The sequence below is a fragment of the Notamacropus eugenii genome, chromosome 6 (assembly GCF_028372415.1).
Source record: "Notamacropus eugenii isolate mMacEug1 chromosome 6, mMacEug1.pri_v2, whole genome shotgun sequence".
Taxonomy (NCBI): Eukaryota; Metazoa; Chordata; class Mammalia; order Diprotodontia; family Macropodidae; genus Notamacropus; species Notamacropus eugenii.
Window position 1 is genome coordinate 259,926,063 of NC_092877.1, and position 24,061 is coordinate 259,950,123.

General features: G+C 34.5%; 1 protein-coding gene across 14 annotated transcripts in view; it reads left to right on the forward strand.

The window, feature by feature from the left end:
- MYCBP2 (MYC binding protein 2) overlaps window positions 1-24,061 on the forward strand; it is a 317,910-nt gene that overhangs the window by 214,824 nt on the left and 79,025 nt on the right. For 11 of the 14 annotated variants that reach the window (XM_072622185.1, XM_072622187.1, XM_072622188.1 and 8 more), the window contains 5 exons: window positions 5,742-5,839; window positions 7,128-7,244; window positions 7,969-8,109; window positions 19,377-19,601; window positions 20,534-20,666. In XM_072622185.1, the coding sequence (XP_072478286.1) occupies window positions 5,742-5,839; window positions 7,128-7,244; window positions 7,969-8,109; window positions 19,377-19,601; window positions 20,534-20,666 (714 nt within the window). The remainder of the gene's footprint in view (window positions 1-5,741; window positions 5,840-7,127; window positions 7,245-7,968; window positions 8,110-19,376; window positions 19,602-20,533; window positions 20,667-24,061) is intronic. The other 3 variants (XM_072622197.1, XM_072622198.1, XM_072622192.1) reach the window with 2 other exon arrangements.

Sequence of the window (24,061 nt, forward strand, 5' to 3'; positions counted from 1 at the left end):
GTCCTTATGACTTCTCTTTGCTGTTTACCTTTTCATGCTTCTCTTCATTCTTGTATTTGAAAGTCAAATTTTCTTTTCAGCTCTGGTCTTTTTCTCAAGAATGTTTCAAAGGCCTCTATTTCATTGAAAGACCATTTTTTCCCTTGAAGTATTATACCCAGTTTTGCTGAGTAGGTGATTCTTGGTTTTAGTTCTAGTTCCTTTGACTTCTGGAATATCATATTCCACACCCTTCAGTCCCTTAATGTAGAAGCTGCTAGATCTTGTGTTATCCTGATTGTATTTCCATAATATCTGAATTGTTTCTTTCTAGCTGCTTGCAATATTTTCTCCTTGACCTGGGAACTCTGGAATTTGGCCACAATATTCCTGGAGTTTCTCTTTTTGGATCTCTTTCAGGAGGTGATTGGTGGATTCTTTCAATATTTATTTTGCCCCCTGGTTCTAGAATATCAGGGCAGTTTTCCTTGATAATTTCATGAAAGATGATGTCTAGGCTCTTTTTTTGATCATGGCTTTCAGGTAGTCCCATAATTTTTACGTTGTCTGTCCTGGATCTATTTTCCAGGTCAGTTGTTTTTCCAATGAGATATTTCACATTATCTTCCATTTTTTTATTCTTTTGGTTTTGTTTTGTGATTTCTTGGTTTCTCATAAAGTTATTAGCCTCCATCTGTTCCATTCTAATTTTGAAAGAACTATTTTCTTCAGTGAGCTTTTGAACCTCCTTTTCCATTTGGCTAATTCTGCTTTTGAAAGCATTCTTCTCCTCATTGGCTTTTTGAACCCCTTGCCAATGAGTTAGCCTATTTTTGAAGGTGTTATTTTCTTCAGCTTTTTTTGGGGTCTCCTTTAGCAAGGTGTTGACCTGTTTCTCATGCTTTTCTTGCATCTCTCTCATTTCTCTTCCCAGTTTTTCCTCCACCTCTCTTACTTGATTTTCAAAATCCATTTTGAGCTCTTCCATGGCCCGAGACCATTGAATATTTATTTTGGATATTTGGAATACAGAAGCCTTGACTTTTATGTCTTTCCCTGATGGTAAGCATTGTTCTTCCTCATCAGAAAGGATGGGAGAAGATATCTGTTCACCAAGAAAGTAACCTTCTATAGTCTTATTTTTTTTCCCTTTTTGGGGGCATTTTCTCAACCAGTTACTTGACTTTTGGGTCCCTTGTCAAGAGTAGGATATACTCTGGGAATCTGTAAGATCTCAGTTCCTCCAAGGTGGCACAATCAAGTGTGTACACTGGTCTGGGAGAAGAGAGAGATTTTTGTGCCCAGAATCTTAGTAGTTTCCTCTCCACAGCCACCTGCCTGCCATTCAGTGTGAGATAAAGATCAGCTCCCTCAGGGCCTCTACACAGGGCTGAAGTAATAATCAGCTCCTCAGTGCCCCCAGGGTTTTTACCATCCAACAATGGATGTAGGGGCTGCTGTGGGAACTGCTGTCCCCTGCTCGATGTGGCCTCTGCAACCACTGCTTAAGGCAGAGCTATAGGAACGCCCTTCTCCTTTCTCAGCCCACTGAAAAAACCCTGTCACTGACCTTTGGCGCCTGTGGGTTGAGGGATCTGTGAACCCACTGCTACTGCAACTGGAGATTCCACCCCTGAGCTGTCCTCCTCCCAGAGCCGCACCGCACTGCTGTGTAGCCAAGGCTGGGCTGGGCTCCGCTCCATGTCCAGTGCAACAGACATTTCCCGTGGGCCTTTCAGGTCACCCTGGGTTGGAAATCTCCTCCACTCTGTTGTTCTCCACTTCTGCTGCTCCAAAATTTGTTGAGAGTCCCTCTCTACAGGTATTTTATGGACTGTGTGGGGAGAGCCTGCATAGGTGTGTCTTTCTACTCCGCCATCTTGGCTCCGCCCCCATGGCAAATATATTCTTACCAACTGCTGTCAGGAGTACTGCATTATTTAACTAGGAACTTGTCATGCCTTGGTTCAGAAATTGAAATCCTCTACTCAAATCCCATCTTCTTAAACAGCTCTTCACTTCTCACGTATGCATTTCTCTACTGAAAGTCTTACCTTTGACTGGCTGCTTAATGAAAATACCACCTGTACCCCTACAGTTTCATGCCCAAGTCTTCATACTCTTTAGCTCTTTAGCAGTGCCTTAGAGATGCTTCATACAATTTCATTTTTGCCCAGAAATGGATAGCAGTCATCCTGTTTGGCAAGAGTTGGGAGATTCTCCATTGTGTCTTGGATGTGTCTCAGGAAGACAATAGATCTCCTTACTATTGTTACCAGGTAGCAAAGCCTCCACATCCTTCAGCAAGGAGTCACCAACCCTCATAACTCCTACCTTCCTCTTATTCTTATTTGTCTCACCTGATAGTACCTGTAGCTTCACGTCCTCATTCTTGAAGGATAAGCAGCTTCTTCTTTTTCAGGGCTCATCCAGATCCCCCTTTTTTAGGCAAAAGCTTCCTGTCTTTTGCTTAGTGCCAAGTGTTCAGTGTCCCTCCTTCCCTTTCCCCACTATCTCACATTTCCACCCTCTTATTTTCAAAGATAATTCCATATTTCCCTCAATAGATGGAAGTTGCAAAGAGCAGGATTGATACAATGAGAGATTTCCTAACAACTGGAGATACCCAGATATGGAAGGAGCTGCCTCAGGAGATACTGGGTTTCTCATCATTGTGTGATCTTCAGACACAGTTGGATAATCTTTTGTTGGAAATATTTTAGTTTATGATTTGGTTTAAGTAACTTTGATCCTTCTGTCTCTTAGATTTTATCATTCGTAAAATTTAAAGTTTCACTCTTGGGTTAAGGAAAAAAATTATTTTAACAAGTATAATATACAAAGAGGGCAATAATGAAAGTTTTCATGGAGCTATATGAAATGCAAGTTCAGTCGGTATGAGACACTGACGTGACACAGTGGCTAAAAGAAGTAATGATATACTAGTCCACATTGAAAGGAATAATTGCCATTCACCATGAGCTCCTTCTCCACTCTACATTTCATAACCCCTTAAAATCATCTTCAGTTGTCTCTTCCTTTGCTTCAGTGTCTGATGAAGTGGTAGCCATTGTCTTTGCTAAGACAATCCCTCTACGTAATACCTGATCTCCCCCTCTCCTATATTCTTTAACAAATTGCACACACAATCATCTTCTCTCTAATATTCAAAATCTCCCATTCTACAGGTTCATTTTGTTTTCTGCATACAGGCCCAAATCTCTCTCATGCTTAAAAAAAAGAAATTCTCATCCCTTAAAAAAAAGAAATTCTCATCCCTTCAAGTTATTAACCTGTAGCCTCTCCTGGCCCCAGGCCATTCCAGAACTGACTCAGGGACTTGGGTAGCAGGAATAGCCACCACCACTGAGAATGACCTTCCCTTTCACCTCCCCCATCTTGTCAGGCTGCTTAGTTGTCCACAAGACAAAAGAAGATAAGTCAACAATTCCATTCCTATATGTGAAATGGAGGACCTCCAAGTCTTTCTGGGCTTGCCACTCCCTCTTCAGATCCTCCAGTATCTACCATTTTCCCTGCCTCGATGCTTTGCTCTTTCTTGATCCCATGATTCTGTCTAATCTAAGGACCTTCAGTCCTGTCATTAGCCTTGCAACTCAAGCTTCTTTTATGTGTTAACTCCCCCAGTTATGATGTGGGCTCCTTGAGTTCAGAAGTTGTCTTGATTTTTCTTTTTGTATCCCCAAGCTTTGGCCACAGGAGAACATTTCATAAGTGCTCTTTAATTCATTCATCTCTCTTCTCTTTCACAGTCAAACTCTTAGAAACATGCATTACCTCTACTTCCTTCATTTTTTCTCACTCCTCAGATTCATACAGTGTGTACTCTAGCTTCATCACTAAACTGAAATGGTTCCTTCCATTGTCACCAGTCTTCTCTTTATTGCTAAATGTATTGGCCTTTTCTCAGTTCCCATCTTTCTTGATCTCTTTGCAGTATTTGACATTGTTGACCACTGTCTCACTCTTAGATAGTGTTGCTACTCTGAATTTTTATACTTTCTCTTAATTGTCCTACCCACATGACTGTCAGCCTTCCTTTGTTGGATCATCACCCATATGTCTCCCTCTAATTGTGGATACTCTCCACGATTCTGTCTGCCATCTTCTCATTTCCTTATACCCTCCCTTTATGGTGACTTTATCAGCTCCCCTGGATTCAATTAGCATTTTTATAGATAACTCTCAAATATAGAAATCCAGTTCTAGTCTCTTATCTGAATTCTGATCCCACATCAGCTGCCTGTTGGACATTTTGAACTGGATGTTCTGTAGGCAACTCAAACTAAATAAGAACAAACTGCATTATTTTTCCTATAAAACCCATCCTTCTTTCATTGCTTTTTATCCCTATAGAGGGTCCAACAATCCTTGTAGTTACCCAGGTTCATGATCTTGACATCATCTTTGGCTCTTAGCTGTCCTTCATGCCACATATCGAATTAGTTGCTGTATCTTGTGCATTTTACCTTTGCAACATCTCTTGAATATGTCACCTTCTCTCAAACCATGAGACCACTCTCATTCAGATTTCTGTTACTTTTCACCTGGACCATTCTCATAACTGGTCTCCTTACTTTAATCTCTCCCCTCTCCAATCCATGCTCCACACCACTACCAAAGCAACATGACTAAAGCATGGATATGACTTAGTTACAACCTCGCTCAGTAAATTCAAGGGATCTCCCCATTATCTCTGAGATAAAATACAAACTCCACTGTTAATCAGGGGAAGGCTTTCACATCCTAGCTTCAGCCTTCCTTTCTAGGCTCACCACTCATCATTCCTCTTCCTACGCTACTCAGTCTGACCAAACTGGCCTTCTTGCTTTTCGTTACACACTTCCAATAGAGAGATGTTCCATCTCTTATGTCCATGCCTTGCACAGGCTATACCCTATGCCTGGAATGCATTCCCTCCTCACCTTCACCTCTTAAAAACAACTTAATAAAAGTCAGTTCAAATGTCATCTCCTTTATGAATCTTTTTGTGATCTTTCCCCTTCTAGTTTGGGAGTATCTTCCCAGCAAAATTACCTCATACTTACTTTGTATCTACTTTGTATCTATATGTGTACATATTGTTTTCCTGATATAAATAGAGTGCAGGGTCTATTTCATTTTTCTTTGTATTCACAGCATGTAACACTGCCTCACATGTACTAGGCACTTAGTAAATACATGTTGACTGACTGATTGATAGTGTTCAGAACAAGGGAAGTGATAGTTAACTCGTATACTCCCCTGATCAGATCTTACCTTGAGTACTATATTATGGGTGCCACATTTGATAAAGGATATCAGCAAACTCCAACATATCCCGACCCCACTGAATGTTTTCACACTGAGACAACATTGCCACTTGTCGGTGATGTTGTCGGAGGAACTCCTTGGTATGGACTAGATAATATTGCCTCCAGTGCCCCTTCCAACTATTTTATTCTGTGATTCTGAAATAAGTTTTTAGTTCGACATTTTACTATTGTCATTTTATTATATATTGTTTTAGTGATAGTTTTTCAATAAATAAATAACATTTTCAAAGCACCACTGATGTCATTTTCTAGCTCTATCATTCTCTTTTTCAATCAGATGCAGAAAAACAGCATAAATATCAACTGTCATGTATAGATCTGTAATATTTGTTCATTATAAATCATTATCTATCACATATTCAAAATGTATTTTAACATATTTTTCTTTAACGTTACATTTTTCACTGTTCTTTCTTTTTGTTAAAGATGCTGGCTTAGAAGTGAAAGTGAAAGATCCACCAAAAGGAATGATCCCACCTGGAACTCAGCTGATCAAACCGAAGGCTGAACCTCAGCCAAATAAGGTTAGAATAGAGTTAAATAAGAATCAGATTTTGTAGCATATTGTAAGAAAAATGCTTCTTTTAAAGTAATAGCTCCAGGACATAAATTTCAAATACCTAGTCTGTAGTGACTGTGTCCTAATTTATAGATATTACAACATTTTGTTACTATTTATTATAATTCAGCAAACATTTCTTAAACTTCTATTCTTTCCACAGTACTTTGCTAGCTATTGGCAGAGATTGAAGTTTTAGATTACCAAGTAGTCTGTGTCCACATAGAGCTCACAATCTAAAAGGGAGATAAAATGGATGAGTACCAGTGAACTATGATAGAAAGTTATGTGTAAGTGCCTTGGGAAGGTACATGGCAAAGTGTCCTGTGAAGTGCAAGGGAAAAGATCATCTTCTGAATTGAGTTTTTATAAAATAGGTTATAATCTATTTAGATTTGTTGGTGATATGAAGGAGGAGGTAGAATAACTTCTGGGTTTTTGAGGCATCATGATAAAAGCAAGAAATACACTGGGGTGTATCAATGACAGACTCACCCAGTTTGCTTGGAAGGTAAAGAGAAAGGTTTGAATCAGTATCAGATATGGCCGTAAAAAAAGAAAAGAATGCCAGAATTTGAAGGTCTTCCATGGCAAACCAAGGAGTTTATACTTGTACAAGTAAGCAGTTAGGAGCCATGGAGATCTCTGAGCAAAAAAGAGCCATACTACCCAGTTTTCTCAAGTGCTAAGCACAGTCTAAAGTAGTTTCTACTCTGGTTCTCTATTTCTTACTTGAAATTTAAGTAACATCCAATAGAATATCATACATACATTTTTGTATCATTATAACTGACAGATTTCAAGAAACATGTTTTCAAGGAAAGTATGAGTTTCCTTTTATCTCCATGTTAGATATAGAAAAACTAGTATCCATTGGCTTATGTTCAAAAAGTCATATCAGTTAGGGTCTAGCCTCTACTAACATGAAGAGGTTAATTTATAGATTTTGTCTTCCTTTATTAGGTGTATTTAAAGCTGCAAATAAAACAATAAATTATAACAAACTTTGTATATATCATTTTCTAATCTTATTAGCATAGTAGAGCATATTCTGATATTTTCAAAAGGTACTTTTTATGATTTCAAAACAAAGCAGAAACCAGATGTGGATTACGATGAGAAACCAGCAACAAACATTTTTGAGATATTTTCTCAAAAATGGAGCATTTTAGACATCCATAGATTTTGTTTCTTCTTACTTACAATAGCTCTGTTATAAGTTCTTCCTCCCTTACTATCTTTGCTTCTCTTAGGTTCGAAAATTTGTGGCCAAGGACAGTGCAGGGCTCCGTATCCGTAGCCACCCTTCCCTTCAAAGTGAACAGATAGGCATAGTAAAAGTCAATGGAACCATCACTTTTATTGACGAGGTAATTTATAAGGAAATTTTTGGATGTGAATTTGAATTTCGACTTTAATTGCTCATAATTTCTATGAAAAAATAAGTTTTCTGATTTTTCTATTTGAATGGTAGGATTAAAGCTGTTGGGAGGGTAATATTTGTTTATCTAGTCTCACAAATGTAATTTTTCTTTATCATTATGAAAATATGAGACTATAATTTAAACAGATAATGATTACTTTGACAGCTTACTTATATGGAGATGAAATAATTGGCATGAATTTAAAATATGAAATCATTAGAAAGGTATGCCATTTTTCTTCAGTCTTTGAAGTGTTGCATTTCTTCCAATTCATGTTTCCTGTTTTATTCCAAGGTGTGTATTCTTTTGCTATAACTGCATACAGTATTTTTTAGCAAAGCAATGAGACACTTGCTTATGAACACCTTTGAGAGAAAACCTAATTCCTCATTCTAAAGTGACCTGTCTTTTCGATGCTCTTACTTGCTGGTAGAGATTTTCTTCATAACTCAGTTGTGTCATTTATCATCATGCTTGAGCATCCTTTGCTGCTTCCTCCTTAACGCTACCATGGCCATGGATTCTTGTGGTCTTTCCTTTTTCCGTTATCTTGTTGCTTAATTTCCATGCCTAGCATTGTCCGCCTGCTTTCCAGTCTTTTATAAGTCCTTGCTACTGTCATTGCAATTACAGGAGGGCATGGCTCGTTTTTGTTGCTTGTTTCCTATAGATCCACAATGATGATGGTGTATGGCTGAGACTGAATGATGAGACAATAAAGAAGTATGTACCTAACATGAATGGTTACACTGAAGCCTGGTGCCTCTCTTTTAACCAGCATCTTGGCAAGAGCCTTCTGGTCCCTGTTGACGTAAGTAAAAGGTGCCTTTGGAAAATGTTAGAGGTATATACTCTGTCCTCATTACAGGGCTTTCTTTAATTAAGGCTACAATTTTACAGTTCTGAGGTAAATCACAACTTAATTTGATAATTAATTACTTTATTAGGTGCTTAAATTCTTGAGAATTTCTCCCTAATGGTGGAGTGTAGAAAGATTAAGGTCCTTTAAACTTCATATCACTCATCTGTAGGGAAAAGAGAAAAGGAAAAAAACAGAACCATTAAATTCTGCAGTAGGAGGCGGAAAAATTGATTAAATATTTATTTTCCTGTTTTTATTTCTACTATTTTTTTAACTGAACCTCAAACTAAAATTTATAAAAGCAAATTATTTATACTTCCTAGAGAAGTTTTCCCATAAATTGCACTTTTATTTTTTTATGTTGGTGGTTTGTTAACTCATCTTTGTGTTTTGTGTAAATTTGTATCCTTGTCTTACGATGAATTACCTTGATGCTCGAGAAAGTAAAGACACAAGACTGACTTTATTTTTAGGCAGTGATACATTTTATTTTAGCTAAATTCTAGATCCTTGGAATAATTTAAATAGCATTTGGTAAAATCATCTTCCGTGGATACCACACTTGTGACCTTTGGATAAATTCAGTGAAAACCATTTAAGTTCAGTGAAAAACTGAGGAACATTAATATGATTACTATTTATATATGAAACTATCACAAACTTCTCTTGATTTATACAATATACTATATAGTATGATAAAGTGAATTTCTGCTAAACTAAGCCATTTTAAGTGGGCATTTGCATAAGCTTTAGATTAATCCCTTTTGCTATTTACCATTTGTGCAATGTTCATAACAATATACAGAACTAAAATATTTTACAGGTTTTTAAGTTTACCTACTGAGTTATAGGATTTCAAATGAGTTTTGTATGGACTCTGCTAAAAAAATTATATTAAAAGTTAGTGGTAAGATTCTTAATATGAATCTAATATTAGAATTAATGTGGAATTAGAATTAATGTGGAAAATGTAATTAAAAAATAGGAAAATTTACACTAGTAAATCATCTTTTTATCTTTTTATCACTCTCCAACATATGGCCACACTATAAAATTGAAAAAGAAAGGAAAAATATTTAGGAACTATGGAACTAAGGACCAGATTGGTTCTGGGTAATATCAGGCTATAGTAGTGAAAATTTGATTTCAAAGTTTGAAACCTGCTTCAGTGACAGATGCACAGGATTTTAAAATTTGGATATGTAATTATAAAAAATGCATTGTAGGCATTTTTTAAAGACACTAGCCAGTTTTGCCTTTTTTTATTATCCTTAGAACTTTGGATAAGATGATCATTGCTAGTTTATAGGAAAAATTCTAATGACAACTAGAATCTAAATGACAAGATTTTGAAGACTGCTAGTAAAATTAACATTGATTTTAGTAGCAAATAAACATTATTTCCTAGCTGCCTCTAAATTAAGGACAAAATTTATATAGTCTCTTTGAAAAAAATACATTTGCTAATGAAGACAGTAATTTGAAAATTACAAAAACAGCATATTGTATTTAGTAGGGGGCTGGCCTAGGAAGCAAGGTGGCCTGACTTACCACTGACCATAGGCATTATTAACTTAACCTCTCAGTGCTGTGTCATATGTAGATTTTCATTTACACAGGAAGGGCCCTTGCATGAGTTCAAGAAGCTTCCACAGTGAACAATTCCCTTGTGACACTGAAGAAGTTAAATTTTCTGAAGGACATTTATCACTTTTGAAATGAGAAATTTTGAATTTAGCAAGAAGAAAATAATTAACCAAATTAACCAAGCTTATTCCACCATAAAAGACGTTGTGTACTGCATTCCAAAGCCAAATACCCCATAAATAATTTTTAGATTAACTGCTTTTTAAAAAAAAAAAATTGTGCTTACTATTTCTTCCTCCATTTATGTGGATAATTGAGAATTTATAGTATTATAATTATACTATATGGTATATAGTATCTATAGTATAGACATTAAAGTCTTTTTTAAATATAATAGAATCCCTTCTTTAAGAAGCCCCTTAAGCCCTTTAAGGGCCCTGTAGTAATCATATCTTGTTAATCAAGTTGCAATAAATTATATTAAAATAAAAATTCAGATTTTGTTTCCCTAAATTCTTGACAATGAATCTATTTAATGATAGTAATGTGGCAGAAAGGGCAATAGTTTACGATCCTGCAGACAAACCTAAATTCTAATCCTTTACTTGTAGAATTAACTAATTACTAAATTTATCTGGGGCCTTTTTCCCTCATCTGTTAAATAATAATAGCTGGCATTTGTATATTGCTTTGGCATTTGCAGAGTATTTTACATGTGTTATTTTATTTGCTTCTCATAACAAACCCTTTGAGTTATAGACTCTTACTGTCTCCATTTTGCAGAAGGGGTAACTGTGACTAAATGAGGTTAAGTGATCATACAACAAATAAATGTCAGAAACAGGATTTGAACTTGGGTTCTCCTGACTCTAACTCTAGTATTCCATCTGTTATATGACCTAGTTGCTTGGATAAATAGTCGCTAAAGTACCATTCAGTCCTGAAATTTCATGATGATATATTTTGGTTCAATGTTTGTCCTTTCTGTTTTAACTGTGTGTAGGCCAGGTTTCCAAAGTATGTAAAATGAAGGGAAAAAAAATGAGTGGGCAGATTAGCAGCTCTGAGTGTGGTCAGAATGGAGGAAGGGTCTGCGAGAAGTGCATAGCAATAAAGGGCAGGGATCCAGCCAGATGTAGAGTGGAGGAGTTTGGAACAGGAATTAAGTCAGTAGTTAAGTAGCATGGAAAGAGTGCACCTGATCTATTAGATGGAAGCCAAGTGTCCTAGGTTATCAAGTTCAGTTAATTTTCTCTATAATGAAATTCTTTTATTATGTATATTTCTGTGTACTCTTTAGGCCCCATCCTCCCACTTTGCTAATCTCAAATGCTTGCCACATAGTTAGTGCTTAACAAATACTTTTTGACTGATCTAATCTGTACTGTTCTAATGTTGTTAATAGATATTTTAGCAATAAGTTTGCAGTAAGAATAAAATTAAAGTTGCAATTCAGTGAAAGTTTTTTTTCCAAATTTAAACAACATATACACATGCATACACATATAATTATCAGTGATTTATTTTTAGAATGAAATAAACTTGCCCTCTCATCTTCAATAGACTGTTAACTCCTTTCGTTGTTGGGGCGGAGTGTGTATTACTTACCTTTATTTCTTTCATAGCACCCACCACAGTGCCTTACATATAGCTATAACTAAATATATGTGTTGAATTAATAAGCTAATTTCTCTTTTAATTTCAGAATTGACTCTATCCAATGCATTCAATGAGAGATTCAGTATTAATATTTTTAAAGTACAAAACCAAACTGGTAAATTCTGTCACACTCTTAATTATCACTATTTACAAATATTTGAGTATCCACACTCAATATAATCTCTTTCCAGAATTGAGAGGACAGGAATGATATCCATAGTGCACACACATGGAAAAGTTATCAGATTTAACACTTTAATATATTAGTAACTAAAGATAAATATTTGCACACTTGTTGGTTGCTTGACTGTCGTAAGGTATTAAATTCAGTACATATCTGGTGTGTGCAAAGCCAAGGAAGACATTGCTTGCAAAGATTGATTTTTCACCTGAATGTGGGCTTATGGAACGTGATGTGTGGTAGCTAGCCATTTTATGTAGAGAGTATATATCAGAGCACCATGTATTTGCCTAACTAGGCTGCAGTGGTTGGGTTATAGATTTATTGAGAAATCGTTGTAACAATGTTAGGGGATTATAAAGAAATCAACAAGTGAGCGGCAGAATGCCTTGAAACCTATTTTCAGAAGTTTGACTTCTTTCTCAAAAATGAAGTCTTTCAGCGGTGTTTTGAAGAAGATTTAAGGTGGAAGATGACAACATCCCACCATTGTGTATTACAGTTTTCAAATCACTTTCACATTCACATTTATATCTCACCACATCCTTAGAAAGTAGTCAGGGTAAGAATAAATAATCCCTTAATTGTCCAAAGTCACATAACTAGAAAGGCAAGTTCAAAACAAGAGCCTAGGCTTTCCTTTTCTAATTTGTTTTCTTTCCATTGAACCATACTGCTCCTCAATGTAGGAAACAAGAAAGTTTATCATAGAATTGTGGTGTTCTACATTCTAGTAATTTCTGCATTGTCTTAATTCCTACAGCAGCAACCTAGATTTTTTTATTATCTCTGGGTATTTGGAGTAAATGGTTTCCTAGCACTTTGGACCTGCATAAAAGGCAAATGCTATGACTTACTCTTTGTTTTGGTACTCTGAAAAATATAGGAATTGAGTCCAATAACTAGCATTTATTAAGCCCCACTATGTGCCAGGCCCTGTGCTTAACAATGAGGAAAAGTCTCTGGTCTCTTTGTCCTTTGATTATAAGGGACCCTCTCCCCAAAGTGATTATAACAGGTCTGATAATTACAGTGACAAAGTAGTTGGCACAATTAGTTATTGTTTAGGACAGAATGGCTTTAACTCAGATACCTAGTAATACCTGGCAGTTGCTGCCTTTAAAACAATGATTGCATTAAAAGCATGAACAAATAGTGTAAAATATCACATATATACTTCACCACTCAAAATTTTAAAAGACATTTTTCCACCTTCTTCAATACTCCAAGCTATTTGTAATTTCAACATCGCACACCCTTATGAATCTAGCTAGGCAGTCCTCAGATAGGCATATAGTCTGCTTTTCTAGCTTGGTGTAACTTGTTTCCATAGTGCAGTTTAAGTTTTGAAAACTCTGGATCACTTCCAAAACAAACAAGGATAGATAGAATTTTAATAGGGGAACTTATTTAACATATGATGTGGATTTTAAGGGACATAGAAATCATTTGCCCCAGTTTCCTCTTATGGATAAAGAAACTTGAGGACCAGAGAGGCTAAATTGATTTTTCCCACAGTCACATAGGTAGTAAGTAGAAAAATCAGCATTCAAATACATGTCTTCTGATAACAAATCCAGCCCTCTTTTCACTATACCACATTTCTATACATCCTTTAAGGACTGAGATTAAGATGTAGCTTAAAATGTTTAAGTATTCTGTGGATTGTGGATATATACTTTATTTGATTGTCTTCATAGTTCTGTGATTATGGAGCTCTTTGAGAAAATTCTTAGTAAATGTGAAATTTGGCATACTATTGTGTCTTTTTTTCTGTAGTAAACACTAAAATAAAATTTCTCTGGCCTTCCTTTTTTCATTGGTTTGGCCTAAAATTGCCTTGAACAAGAAGTAGTTTAGTCTGTGAATTAATAAATTGTTATATAGTGATAATGTCATTGGATGTTATTTCTACTGTACTTTTAGTTCATTTTTTTTTTTTGGTGAGTGATTTTTGTGCAATTACAACAGGTTTTTAAAGGAGATATAATATGTCATTGTATGGAGTATATGTTCAGTGCTATTATCAGTAAATTTAAAAGATAATTTGCAAATGAGTTATACTGAGAATGCAGGCTTTTTTTTAAGGTCAAAACTTTGCATTAATATTCCATATCCCTAAAACCAAGGTTTTCTTTTATTACATATTCAAGAATACTGTAATCTGTTGTTTTCAAACTCTAGGTCCTGAACACTTGACTTCTTTTATTGCTTCACGAAATGTCTTTCAGTTTGGAAATTGCTTTCTTCCTAAATAATTTTCATTTGGTAAATGGCTATAGAATAGAAATATACCTATCAATTTTATCACAAAGGTTAAAATAATTTTCATATTAGCAAAATTCAGTTTTTGGTTAATATTTTTTACCTTTTAAATTAACAGTTTGACTCAGCTTATCATCACAAATGTATAAATGTTATATTATCTTAAACTGTTATTTGTACACTTTATACAACATAAAAAAGAATGAGTGTGTAAAAATAAGGTAAAAGAGAGGTACAAGCTTTATATGTTAGTGTAACACTACCATCACATTGCTTTTTTCCTGCTAACTCCATCTGCATTGCTTTTCACAATAGCTTTTAACAACAAAAAAAAAGTATTGCTTGCAAGACAACTGCAGGAAATTGTTTTATGCATGAAATGTCTGCATAACTGTTATATGTTGGGGGTAAAAGCATAAGCCAAGAGACAATTAAATATGCGTTGTACCAGTTATTAATATATTGTGGTTATTATCACCCATAAGGACAAAAATGAAGTTAACCACTATAGACTTAAAGATTTTTTAATACTATTTCAGATGACTTTGCATTGCACAATTTTTTCTCTTTTCTCAGACTAAAATGGCATCCATTTTCCACCTATTTAATTATGTATTGTGCTATTTTATGCACTCTGCATCTTTTAAAGGGTGCATTCCAAATTTTTTTTTGCTTTCTAGCTTATTTGCATCTTCTGTTTCTCATTATATTTTAGTTGTAAATGATTCTGAATGACTTAAATGGTTTTAACTGATTTGGAATTTGAATGTTTTTGTAGTTTCTGGTTAAAACTTTGGGTAATATTGGTTTTAGGATGAATTTTTTTTTCATATTTTGTATGTCACATCTTTTTGCCAAGAAAACTTCCATTTCAATTCCTACTTAAACTGTGAAATTATATACACTTGCTTTTTATGGAAAGGGCAAATTCATAAAGAGTAATAAAAAAAAGAGTAATAAAAAAAGTTCATTAATCTAGTTTAATTTTATGAAAATGTTGCTTTAAAAAAACTTTAGTTGTTGAACAGAAATAATTTTAAGGAGGCTTCAACACTTGGTCCATTTTTTACCCTTTGAAGTAGACTCATCTTCCAAGAGAAAAAGGAACTACCTATTTTTCTTTGAGTTTTATTAATTTAGTGATGACTTTCAATAAAATCTTTAAAAAATCACTTGTAATTATTTTTCTAATTTGGGGCAAAGGGATAAGTGACCCAGTTTTTACTTTGTCTTTGACTCTTTTCTCATTTTTTTTCCCATCTTTCCAATTAGGTAATGTCCAAAAATCCCCATTTGCTAGATTCTGTTGTTATCCATAATAATGGTTATGTTATTGTTTACACAATCTACAGTTTACTCAAATTGGTTTTATTTTGTTTTTTAAAAAATAACACACTTTTCTGTTGTAAAACAAATCTGGCTTGCACTAGAAAAGTTGCTTCTTCTGTAAAGAAATTTGTATATATTCTTCATGCACTAAATGGCTTAAGCTATATAATAATGTCTGGCTCTTAATTTCTCTAAATGGCATGGCACACTACATCTCTAGAGAGCTTTCGACATAAGTTTTTTATTTAACAGCTACTCTTTATTGATTGTTGGACTCAGGTGTCTTCATTTAAAGAAAAATCACTTCTCCTTTAGCAAAATGCTTTTTGTGTGTGAGTGCTAGCAAGGAGAAAATGTTGTACTATGTCTGGCATCTTCTGGAGATGACATCCTGTTCCCTTTCTTTGTTGATATGTCTTTCTTAAACTTTATTGCTCAGAATATCTTTAATGCTAGCCAAGGAGTCAGGGACTTGGACGTTTTTTCATGGACTTCTAAAGCTTTTTTTCCCCAGGTGAGTTAACTGTCAGGTGCAATCATGCTGTATCTCCAGCTTTAAGCATGTATAACTTATATTAAAATCTAGCCTTTGAAACTTAATATTTTAATAGAAAATATACTTTTAATATAAAAGCCACAATTTAGAAAGTTGCATTTTTTTAAACTTTTATACTCTAGCTTTGCAAAAGAATGTAATAATATAAATTGGAATTTTATTTTATTTTTTATTAAGTTGTAAGACTTCAGTAATGTTAGCCAAGTTTTGAATATTCAGTAATTGATTACATGATTGGTAGTTTTCAGACATATATATATCCCCTCTACCTCCTTACATTGACTGTCATTTTGATCATTTTCATTTAAACTTCCACATGAATACTAGGTCAGGAGAAAGAAGAAAAACTCAAATTCAGGTCTCACATCGACCTTTTAAGCAGAACACATTCTTTGGCCTTCTTTAGAATACAAGTACATTATGAGATGTACAGTCAAAACACTTTTCTCCAATCTTGAATAGTAGAAAACACAGCACAAAAATTGATTTCTTCATTTAATAAATATTAAAAATAATATATTTATAAATGTCTGGAAATGGTTTGATTTTTTTTTTTTTTTGGTATACATATTGCAATTTTCATTGTAAATACTTTCTACTATAGATTTTCCCTTCCCACACTAACCCAAATTGTACATTGGCTAGACCATCATAACTACTTTCAGAAACAGTTTTTATTTAACATCAGAAAAGAATTTTTTTTTGTTTTTATCACACCTATCTTAAATATACATTAATTTACTTTTTCTTTTATATGCCTTTTCAGATTTGCAAAGTACTTGACATATGTTATCTCATTTTATCCTTTTAATAGTTCTTTGAGGTAGGCACTATTATTAACCCTGTTTTATAGATGAGGGAATGGAGGCTTAAGAGAAGTGAAGTATCTTGCTCTGGGTCAAGTAGCTAATAAGCTTTTCAGGCAGGATTCAGAATAAAAAATTAGGAAACAAAGGAAACCAGTTTGAATCTTTGGTATATTCTTAAATTTACTACAACAGATTTTTGTATAAATGCCAATTTGAAAATGTTTACCAGTAAATATTGTTTGTCTAGTAGTGCTACTTAGATGTCTGAATGTGTGAGTGTGTTGTATATCTTAGACTGAAAATCCAAACTTTACAAATGTCCAAAATGTATATGGACTTTACCTTAACATATAGATAAATATTTTTTTTTAATTTTCTATTTTGTATCTTACATTGGTATTGTGTTATAGTGGATAGAGAGCTAACCTTTGAAGTTTGAAAAACTTGGTTTCCTCTGACACATTCTGGCTATGTGATTCTGCACAAGCTACTTAAGTTTGTAGTGCGCCTATGAAACTTTAAGGCTCTGAGTGGCAAAGAAGGTACCAGTCTGCATTGGTAAAGGAATTTCTTTCCTGGAAATTACAGGACCTTCCTACATTGATAAAATCACAGATCTGATCCCAAAAAATACACACACACACAATCCGAGCTATCACAAATTTGAAAATATTTGTCCATGTAACTTATGTCTTCTAATTTAGCCTATGTAGCACTTTTGGGGAATATAAAAAAAAAATTCTGTATTAATATGGTATAGTGAGTACAGTAAATACAAATTTACACATTAAATATTTACATGATATATTTTTCCTATTTTAATACAGTTGGCATTTAGAACCTTAATTAGTTTTGCAAAATACTTTTTCAGGATATAGTATATTTCAGACCTCATCTAATATCTGACTCAGATATCTAAAGTCAAAAAAATTCCCAAATCCACAGATGTCATTCAATGAGGGGATCTTTCACTACATAATAATTAGAGTAGAGCTACTTTATTTTTTTAAATCACACATAAAGCATAAGTTGACTTTTTTTTCAATGTATTTTTTTTGCTGACAAAGCCATAATTCACTGTGCCCCAAAAAATGATCAGATTACACTAGTTTATAGAGGCCTGTAATATTGGTCTCTGTTACTCTGTGGTGCTATACAGACTCTGCACTAGGAGTAAACAATGGTAAGCTCAAGCAGTTGGAGGATAATGCCTGCTGTGGCACTCGGAGAGGTGTGAACGTGGAACCTACATGTTGGTGTGGCAGAAATGGTCAGATCTGCGCTGAAGATTTGTAGCACTTCTCTTACTCTTAGGAAATGGGCGTGGACTTGTGATAGTGATACTAATGATAGCTAGCATTCATGTGGCTTTCTCTAGTGTGCAAAGCATTCCACATGTTATCTCAGTTGCAATCACCCTTTGAAGTAGCTTCTGTTTCTTATCTCCATTTGCTAATGAAGAGATTGAGGCCGGGAAAGGAAAAGTGACTTGCCTAGAGACTCGTACTGAGCTCTTCTGACTCCAGGACTAGCCCTTCCTCTGCTCTGCCATCCATTATTCAGAAGTCAGCAGAAACCCTTGGAGCTCAGGCCTCAGATTCCTTGGTTCCTTTTGGAACAGTAGCGTAAACAGTTACTTTCTTACAGTTTGTTGTTTGTTTTCTTTTGAAAGAAAAAAATCCTTGTACCTGTTTTAGCTACTTGTGATTAAAGCACAAGATGTTTTAATGTAACATTCATATACATTTAAAGACTGCGGCCATGACCCTTCAAACACATCAGGTGTCATATAAGTTTTTCCTTTGGTGAAGAAAGTATAAGTTACTAAATTACGTAAGCCTGCAAGGTACAACTCCAGCAGTACATCTGTCACTAGAAAGATGTCTGCAGTTTTTCTTGATAATAATGTTCAGTTGAGAAATTGGAGGATAATGAAGTTCTGGGCCTTCCCAACATTTCTTTTATGAAAATACATTGGGGCAGTTAGGTGCCATAGTGGACAGAACACCTGCCTGGGAGCCAGAAGGACCTGAGTTCTAACGTGGCCTCACGCTTGACACTTACTAGCTATGTGGCCTGGGCAAGTCACTTGACCCTGATTGCCTCAGAAAAAATGAACAAGAAAACACACTGCCCAAGTCATTGATTTGAGAGTTACAAAGAGTAATTGCAGGAACAGCATTGCTACTTTTACTGCAAATAAAAGCGTGTTTCGTAGTGAATGTGCAGCTCTTATCTTCTCTAGTGATTCGCTTGCAAGAACTTATCTTTTTAAAGTTCTTAAACCTTTCATGTTGGGTGTTTTTTTAATTGAAATATATATTGTACCAGTTCCCAAAAGCTGTATTTTTCTTTACTTTTCTCACTTGTAAACCCTTAGAGAAACATTTCTTTGATCTTCTCCTCCTCTGGGAAAGTGTTGAATGTTACTTTTTAAGAAACACACCTCTGTAGCTATGTCATTTTCTTTTTTCAGCTTCCTTTTGTTAGGGCAATCATTTTAATGTTACTGAAAAAACAACCTGCCCATTATTGTCACTAGAATTTAAATTCCAAGCCCTTCACAATTCCATTCTCTTAGTAGCTCTATTTTTGCCTGTTGCTGGGCCTTTTCTTTTGTCTTCAACTCCATTTTTAAAGCCTCTGCAAGGGAGGAGAAAAGTCATTTAATTGTAGTATTACCCATCACAAGTTTTTATGACATCACATTTTATATTGTCATTTTGATGTGGGTTAAGATTGTCTTCTTTTTTAGGCTTATAAAGTTCTCATTTGAAATTATGTAAAGGTGGTCATGGATTTTGTTTTGTTCTTGTTTTCAAATGTTTAGGAAACGAAGTCTAACACTGAGGACTTTTTCAAAGACCTGAATCCCCGCTGCCCACCAGAAGCAGTGATGCAAGAACAAGATGTGCCATTCCTCCGAGGTGGGCCAGGAGTGTATAAGGTAGTGAAGACGGGACCATCAGGTCACAACATCAGAAGCTGCCCTAACCTTAGAGGTATCCCAATTGGAATGTTAGTACTGGGAAACAAAGTCAAGGCAGTGGGAGAGGTATGATTTCTTGTAGCTTCATGACTTCTTAGATATCCGTTATAATATAATTCAGCAAATGCTTCACCTTCTTCAAAAGCTTGACATTTTTCATCCCAGGTTGTTAAATCTCAATGTTTATATTGTGATCTTGTTTTGTATTGGACATGCTAATGTAACTTTTTGTTTTCTTTTTGTAATCTTATTTTCTCCTCATAATTGCCCTAGTGAGATCAATACTAATATTAATAAAGTGGCTACTTTATGTAAAAATCATCAATATTCACCTGGTTTTTTTTTCAGTATTACAAATGTACTACAGTAAATTAACAACTTCAAATAATTATTTCATCGTGAATCAGTGTTAAACTCAACTTGATGAAGTAATACTTTTCAAGTTTCCAGTGCTATGACCAGTGCAGAAGAGGGCCTGTTTCTTTGTACCCGTTCATCTGTCTGTTTGAAGTCCCTGAGTGAACACAATAACTAGTTTTCCTAAGCTGGCATTTGCCTCTTCAAATGGGCTTGAAGATGTATTGTGTCATGCTATTTCTTAAAAAGTGTCAGGAATGTTTACTAAAGAAGAAAGTCCTGCAGACATACACACTAAGCAATAGACTTTGTGTTGTGACGTTTCACCTGCCAAAGAAAGCACACATGTTACGTGCTAAAGTCTTAAATTCAGAGTTATCTTCACAGTTGAAGATAGATTTGGGGTTGGGTTTTTTGGCTTTTTTAATCTGAAGTCATAAATCAGTGTAATGTTTTAAGAAATATTTAATAGAGATTATTTTGTGTTACCTCAGGCTGTGGCCTTAATTTCAGAAACTTGTTATTTTGTGACAGAAGTTAATTGGAATTATTACACTGCTACAGCGTTTTACTGGCTATCAGCACTCAGTTTTCTCAAAAGATAAAGACAGTCAACCATGTTTTTTGTGTATGTATACCAGGTAACCAATTCCGAAGGTACATGGGTTCAGCTGGATAAGAACAGCATGGTAGAGTTCTGTGAGAGTGATGAAGGAGAGGCATGGTCCTTAGCTAGAGACAGAGGCGGAAATCAGTACCTCCGACATGAAGATGGCAAGTTATTTTAAATTGATTCAAAATAATTATAGAATATAAGTTTTTTGTGTATGTCGTTATGTATCTTAAGGTTTTTTTTGAGTATAATAAAAATGAGGAGGTTAAACATGTGCTTATAATAGTTGACTTCTAATTAATTGAGGAATGAAACCAAAACTATTAAACCAAAAGAATGAAAGAAAACATGTAAAAATATTGTTATCAATTTCTAAGTTAATCTTTATTTTGTAAATATTAATTTTACCTGATTTATTCTTTTGTACCAATCCAGGGCTGTAGGTTTTACCCTTTCTACTACTAAATGGAAGTTCTATTTTCAAACCACCAATCGCAGTACTTCTCCCAGGCAACTTCATTTGGTTTAATTTTCTCTTAGAGAGTAAATTTTGAATAAACATGACCTATTTTAGAATTATGAGGATATTTTAAATGTTTCTTGAAATCAGGGATCTGGTAATATTTAATGACTGCCCTTTTTCATAATAATCAAACAAGAAAAACTAATGAAGACAACATATAAGAAATTCAACAAAAGGTATCATTTAGACTGAACAAATTAGATCTGTTTGCTCATGCTATATTTCTTAAAATGCATGTCTCTTTATTGCATTGCAAATGCAAAATGCCAACTGTTCACTTATATTCCATCCATTTATATTAGAAAAGAGAATATTTTTTTAATTTTTACCTGTATTAAAATTTTAATGTGAATTATTTTAATGAAAAATTATACTTTCATCCATACCCCTAGTGGAACCAAGAAAGAGCCATTTGAATTTAGTGAAAACTTCACTAATTTGTGATAATAATGGTGAAGGAAAATTCTCTGATTTTAAAAATAGGCCAGTTTTATATTTTTTAAAGTAATAATTATTATATACTGTTGTAAATTTTTACTAAATACTGTAATTGTTGAGATAAGTTAACAGAAATATCTCAGTTTGCCTACAGAAATATTTAAAAGTCAATTTAAACAGTGTGTCTGACAGATGGAGTACTGGGCTTAAAATTAGAAAGACCTGGATTCAGAGTTTCTGCCACTTAATAGCCATGTAACTCTGAGCAAGTCACTTAGCCTGTGTCCCTCCTGTAGTGACCTCAACATTATCAAAGAAGTCATAGACAGATTACAATCTTTGTCTCATACTGAAAGGTCTCTACAATGACAAAAATCACAATTTTTTTATATGTTTGTGTTTAATATTCCACAATCTAATAATTGAGTGCAGGGGAACATTATTTTTACAGTGTGAAATCATGCCTCAGAAACTTATTGACGTTCCTTGAGAACTTAAATAGGCATGTAATAATAACTAATGCTTAGTGCTTTAAGATTTACAAAGATTTTTCTTCGTGACACCCTTGTGACATAAATAGTAAAAATATTATTATCCCCATTTTACAGATGAAGAAATTGAGGTTTACCCAAGAATACCTAGCTAATAGATATCTGAAGCAGGCTTTGAACCCAGATGTCCCCTCCAAATCCAGTGCTCTGTCATGCTACCTCTGTAAAATGAGATAAAAGTAAATATGTTCTTCTTGGTCTTCTAAAAGTTTTTGAAAAGATTTCCTACTAAAGGTCATGGACACAAATAGATATGATGCAGAGTAAACTGTGATGAGAAGAAAGGAAAGTACCAAAGTATTTTACTAAACTTTGAGAAGAAAGAAATAACTTTCAGCTGGGGAGATGGGCAAAAGTATACTAGAATCACAACAGAAAACATCCTGCTCCTAATGTGGTACATGTCAACTTTGACTACCTTACATAATGTCATTCTGATTACTGTATCTAGTCATAGGTATATTTGGATGTTCAGAGAAAGACAAATAAAATGGCCAGAGATGTGAGAAAGTAGCTTTATAAAGGCAAACAAAGAGAATTCCAGGTTGGAAAAATAAATACTTATTTGGAACTATGCCCAAAGGGCTATAAAAATGTGCATACTCTTTGACCCAGCAATACCGTTTCTAGGGTTGTATCCCAAAGAGATCATAAAAATGAGAAAAGGATCCACATGTACAAAAATATTTATAGCAGCTCTCTTTGTGGTGGCCAAGAACTGAAAATCAAGGGAATGCCCATCACTTGGGGAATGGCTGAGCAAGTTGTGGTATATGAATGTAATGGAATATTATTGTGCTATAAGAAATGACGAGCAGGAAAAATAAATACTTGTAGAAAGCATGATTAAAGTCTGTGAAATCATCAATGGTATGGATTTAGGCAAATCCTGTCTGTTTCACAAAACTCCCAGATACTGAGACAAAGCTACATTCTTTTAAATTGAATGGAATGAGTATAGGGTAAATAAAAGAAAGTAATGCTTTTCCCATTGAATATCTTCATTTCAAGAGGTGGTATAGACAAAAACCTAAATGCTTCAAAAACAGATTTTAACAAACTTATGAATGGCATAAAGGCTATCAGGTGCTGTTAAACAATACCTAATCTTCAAGCCTGACTTTAGGAAAGATATCCCAGTGCTTACATAGCATGTCTTGAAGAGCCTTCAAGTGAGAACATTTTTTTGATGTTGCCTTTTATTTTAACCTGACAACATTTCCTAATAAAGTGTACCACCACTACTAGATATGCAAGAAGAGTCTCTCTGGTTTAAAAAAAAAAAAGCTTTTAAGTAAAGAAGAGTTTTTTTAGTATAACAAAATTTTACAGACTTTATTGTAGCAGCTGTATTTTCTAATATCCTACAAATGAACAAAAATGAATTCGGTAATGCTTTTATTTTAACAGCATCCATGTGCTTTTGAAAACTAGTAATGTATACATACATATATAATGCAGATTATATAAGTATATACATGCATACATATATGTGTGTACACATGTATGTATACCTATTTAACACATGGTTTATTCTATCAAAATCTCTGCATTTGGCCACTTGTATTCCCTGTAGTGACTCCACAATCACCCAAGAAGTATACCATCACCAGTACCAGGTTGGGAACCTATTGTCTTAAGATTTCTGAGTTCCTGTTGTAACAGTAAGAGTTCATACAAGCATAGGCTCATACATTTAAAGCTGAAAGAGCTCTCAAAGGCCATTAAGTCCAACTTTCCCACTTTACAGATAAGCCAAATTCAAGCTGGGAGGAGGTGAGTACCCCAGGGTCACACAGGTAATTAATAGCAAAACTGAAGTCATATTCAAGTCCTCTTACTCAAGAGTGAGGACTCTTTCTACTGTGATACCTCACTTCCTTGAAATATGCGATAATCAGTTGGCCTAGAAAATAGGACAGAAGCTGAAGGTCTGAACTATCACTTATTCATAGATAACTTGGCCAGGAGGTTTTGCTATAATTATCCATTTGGTCATTTTTATGTTTTCAAAAACTAAAGCTATTACACTAGCAGTGATTTG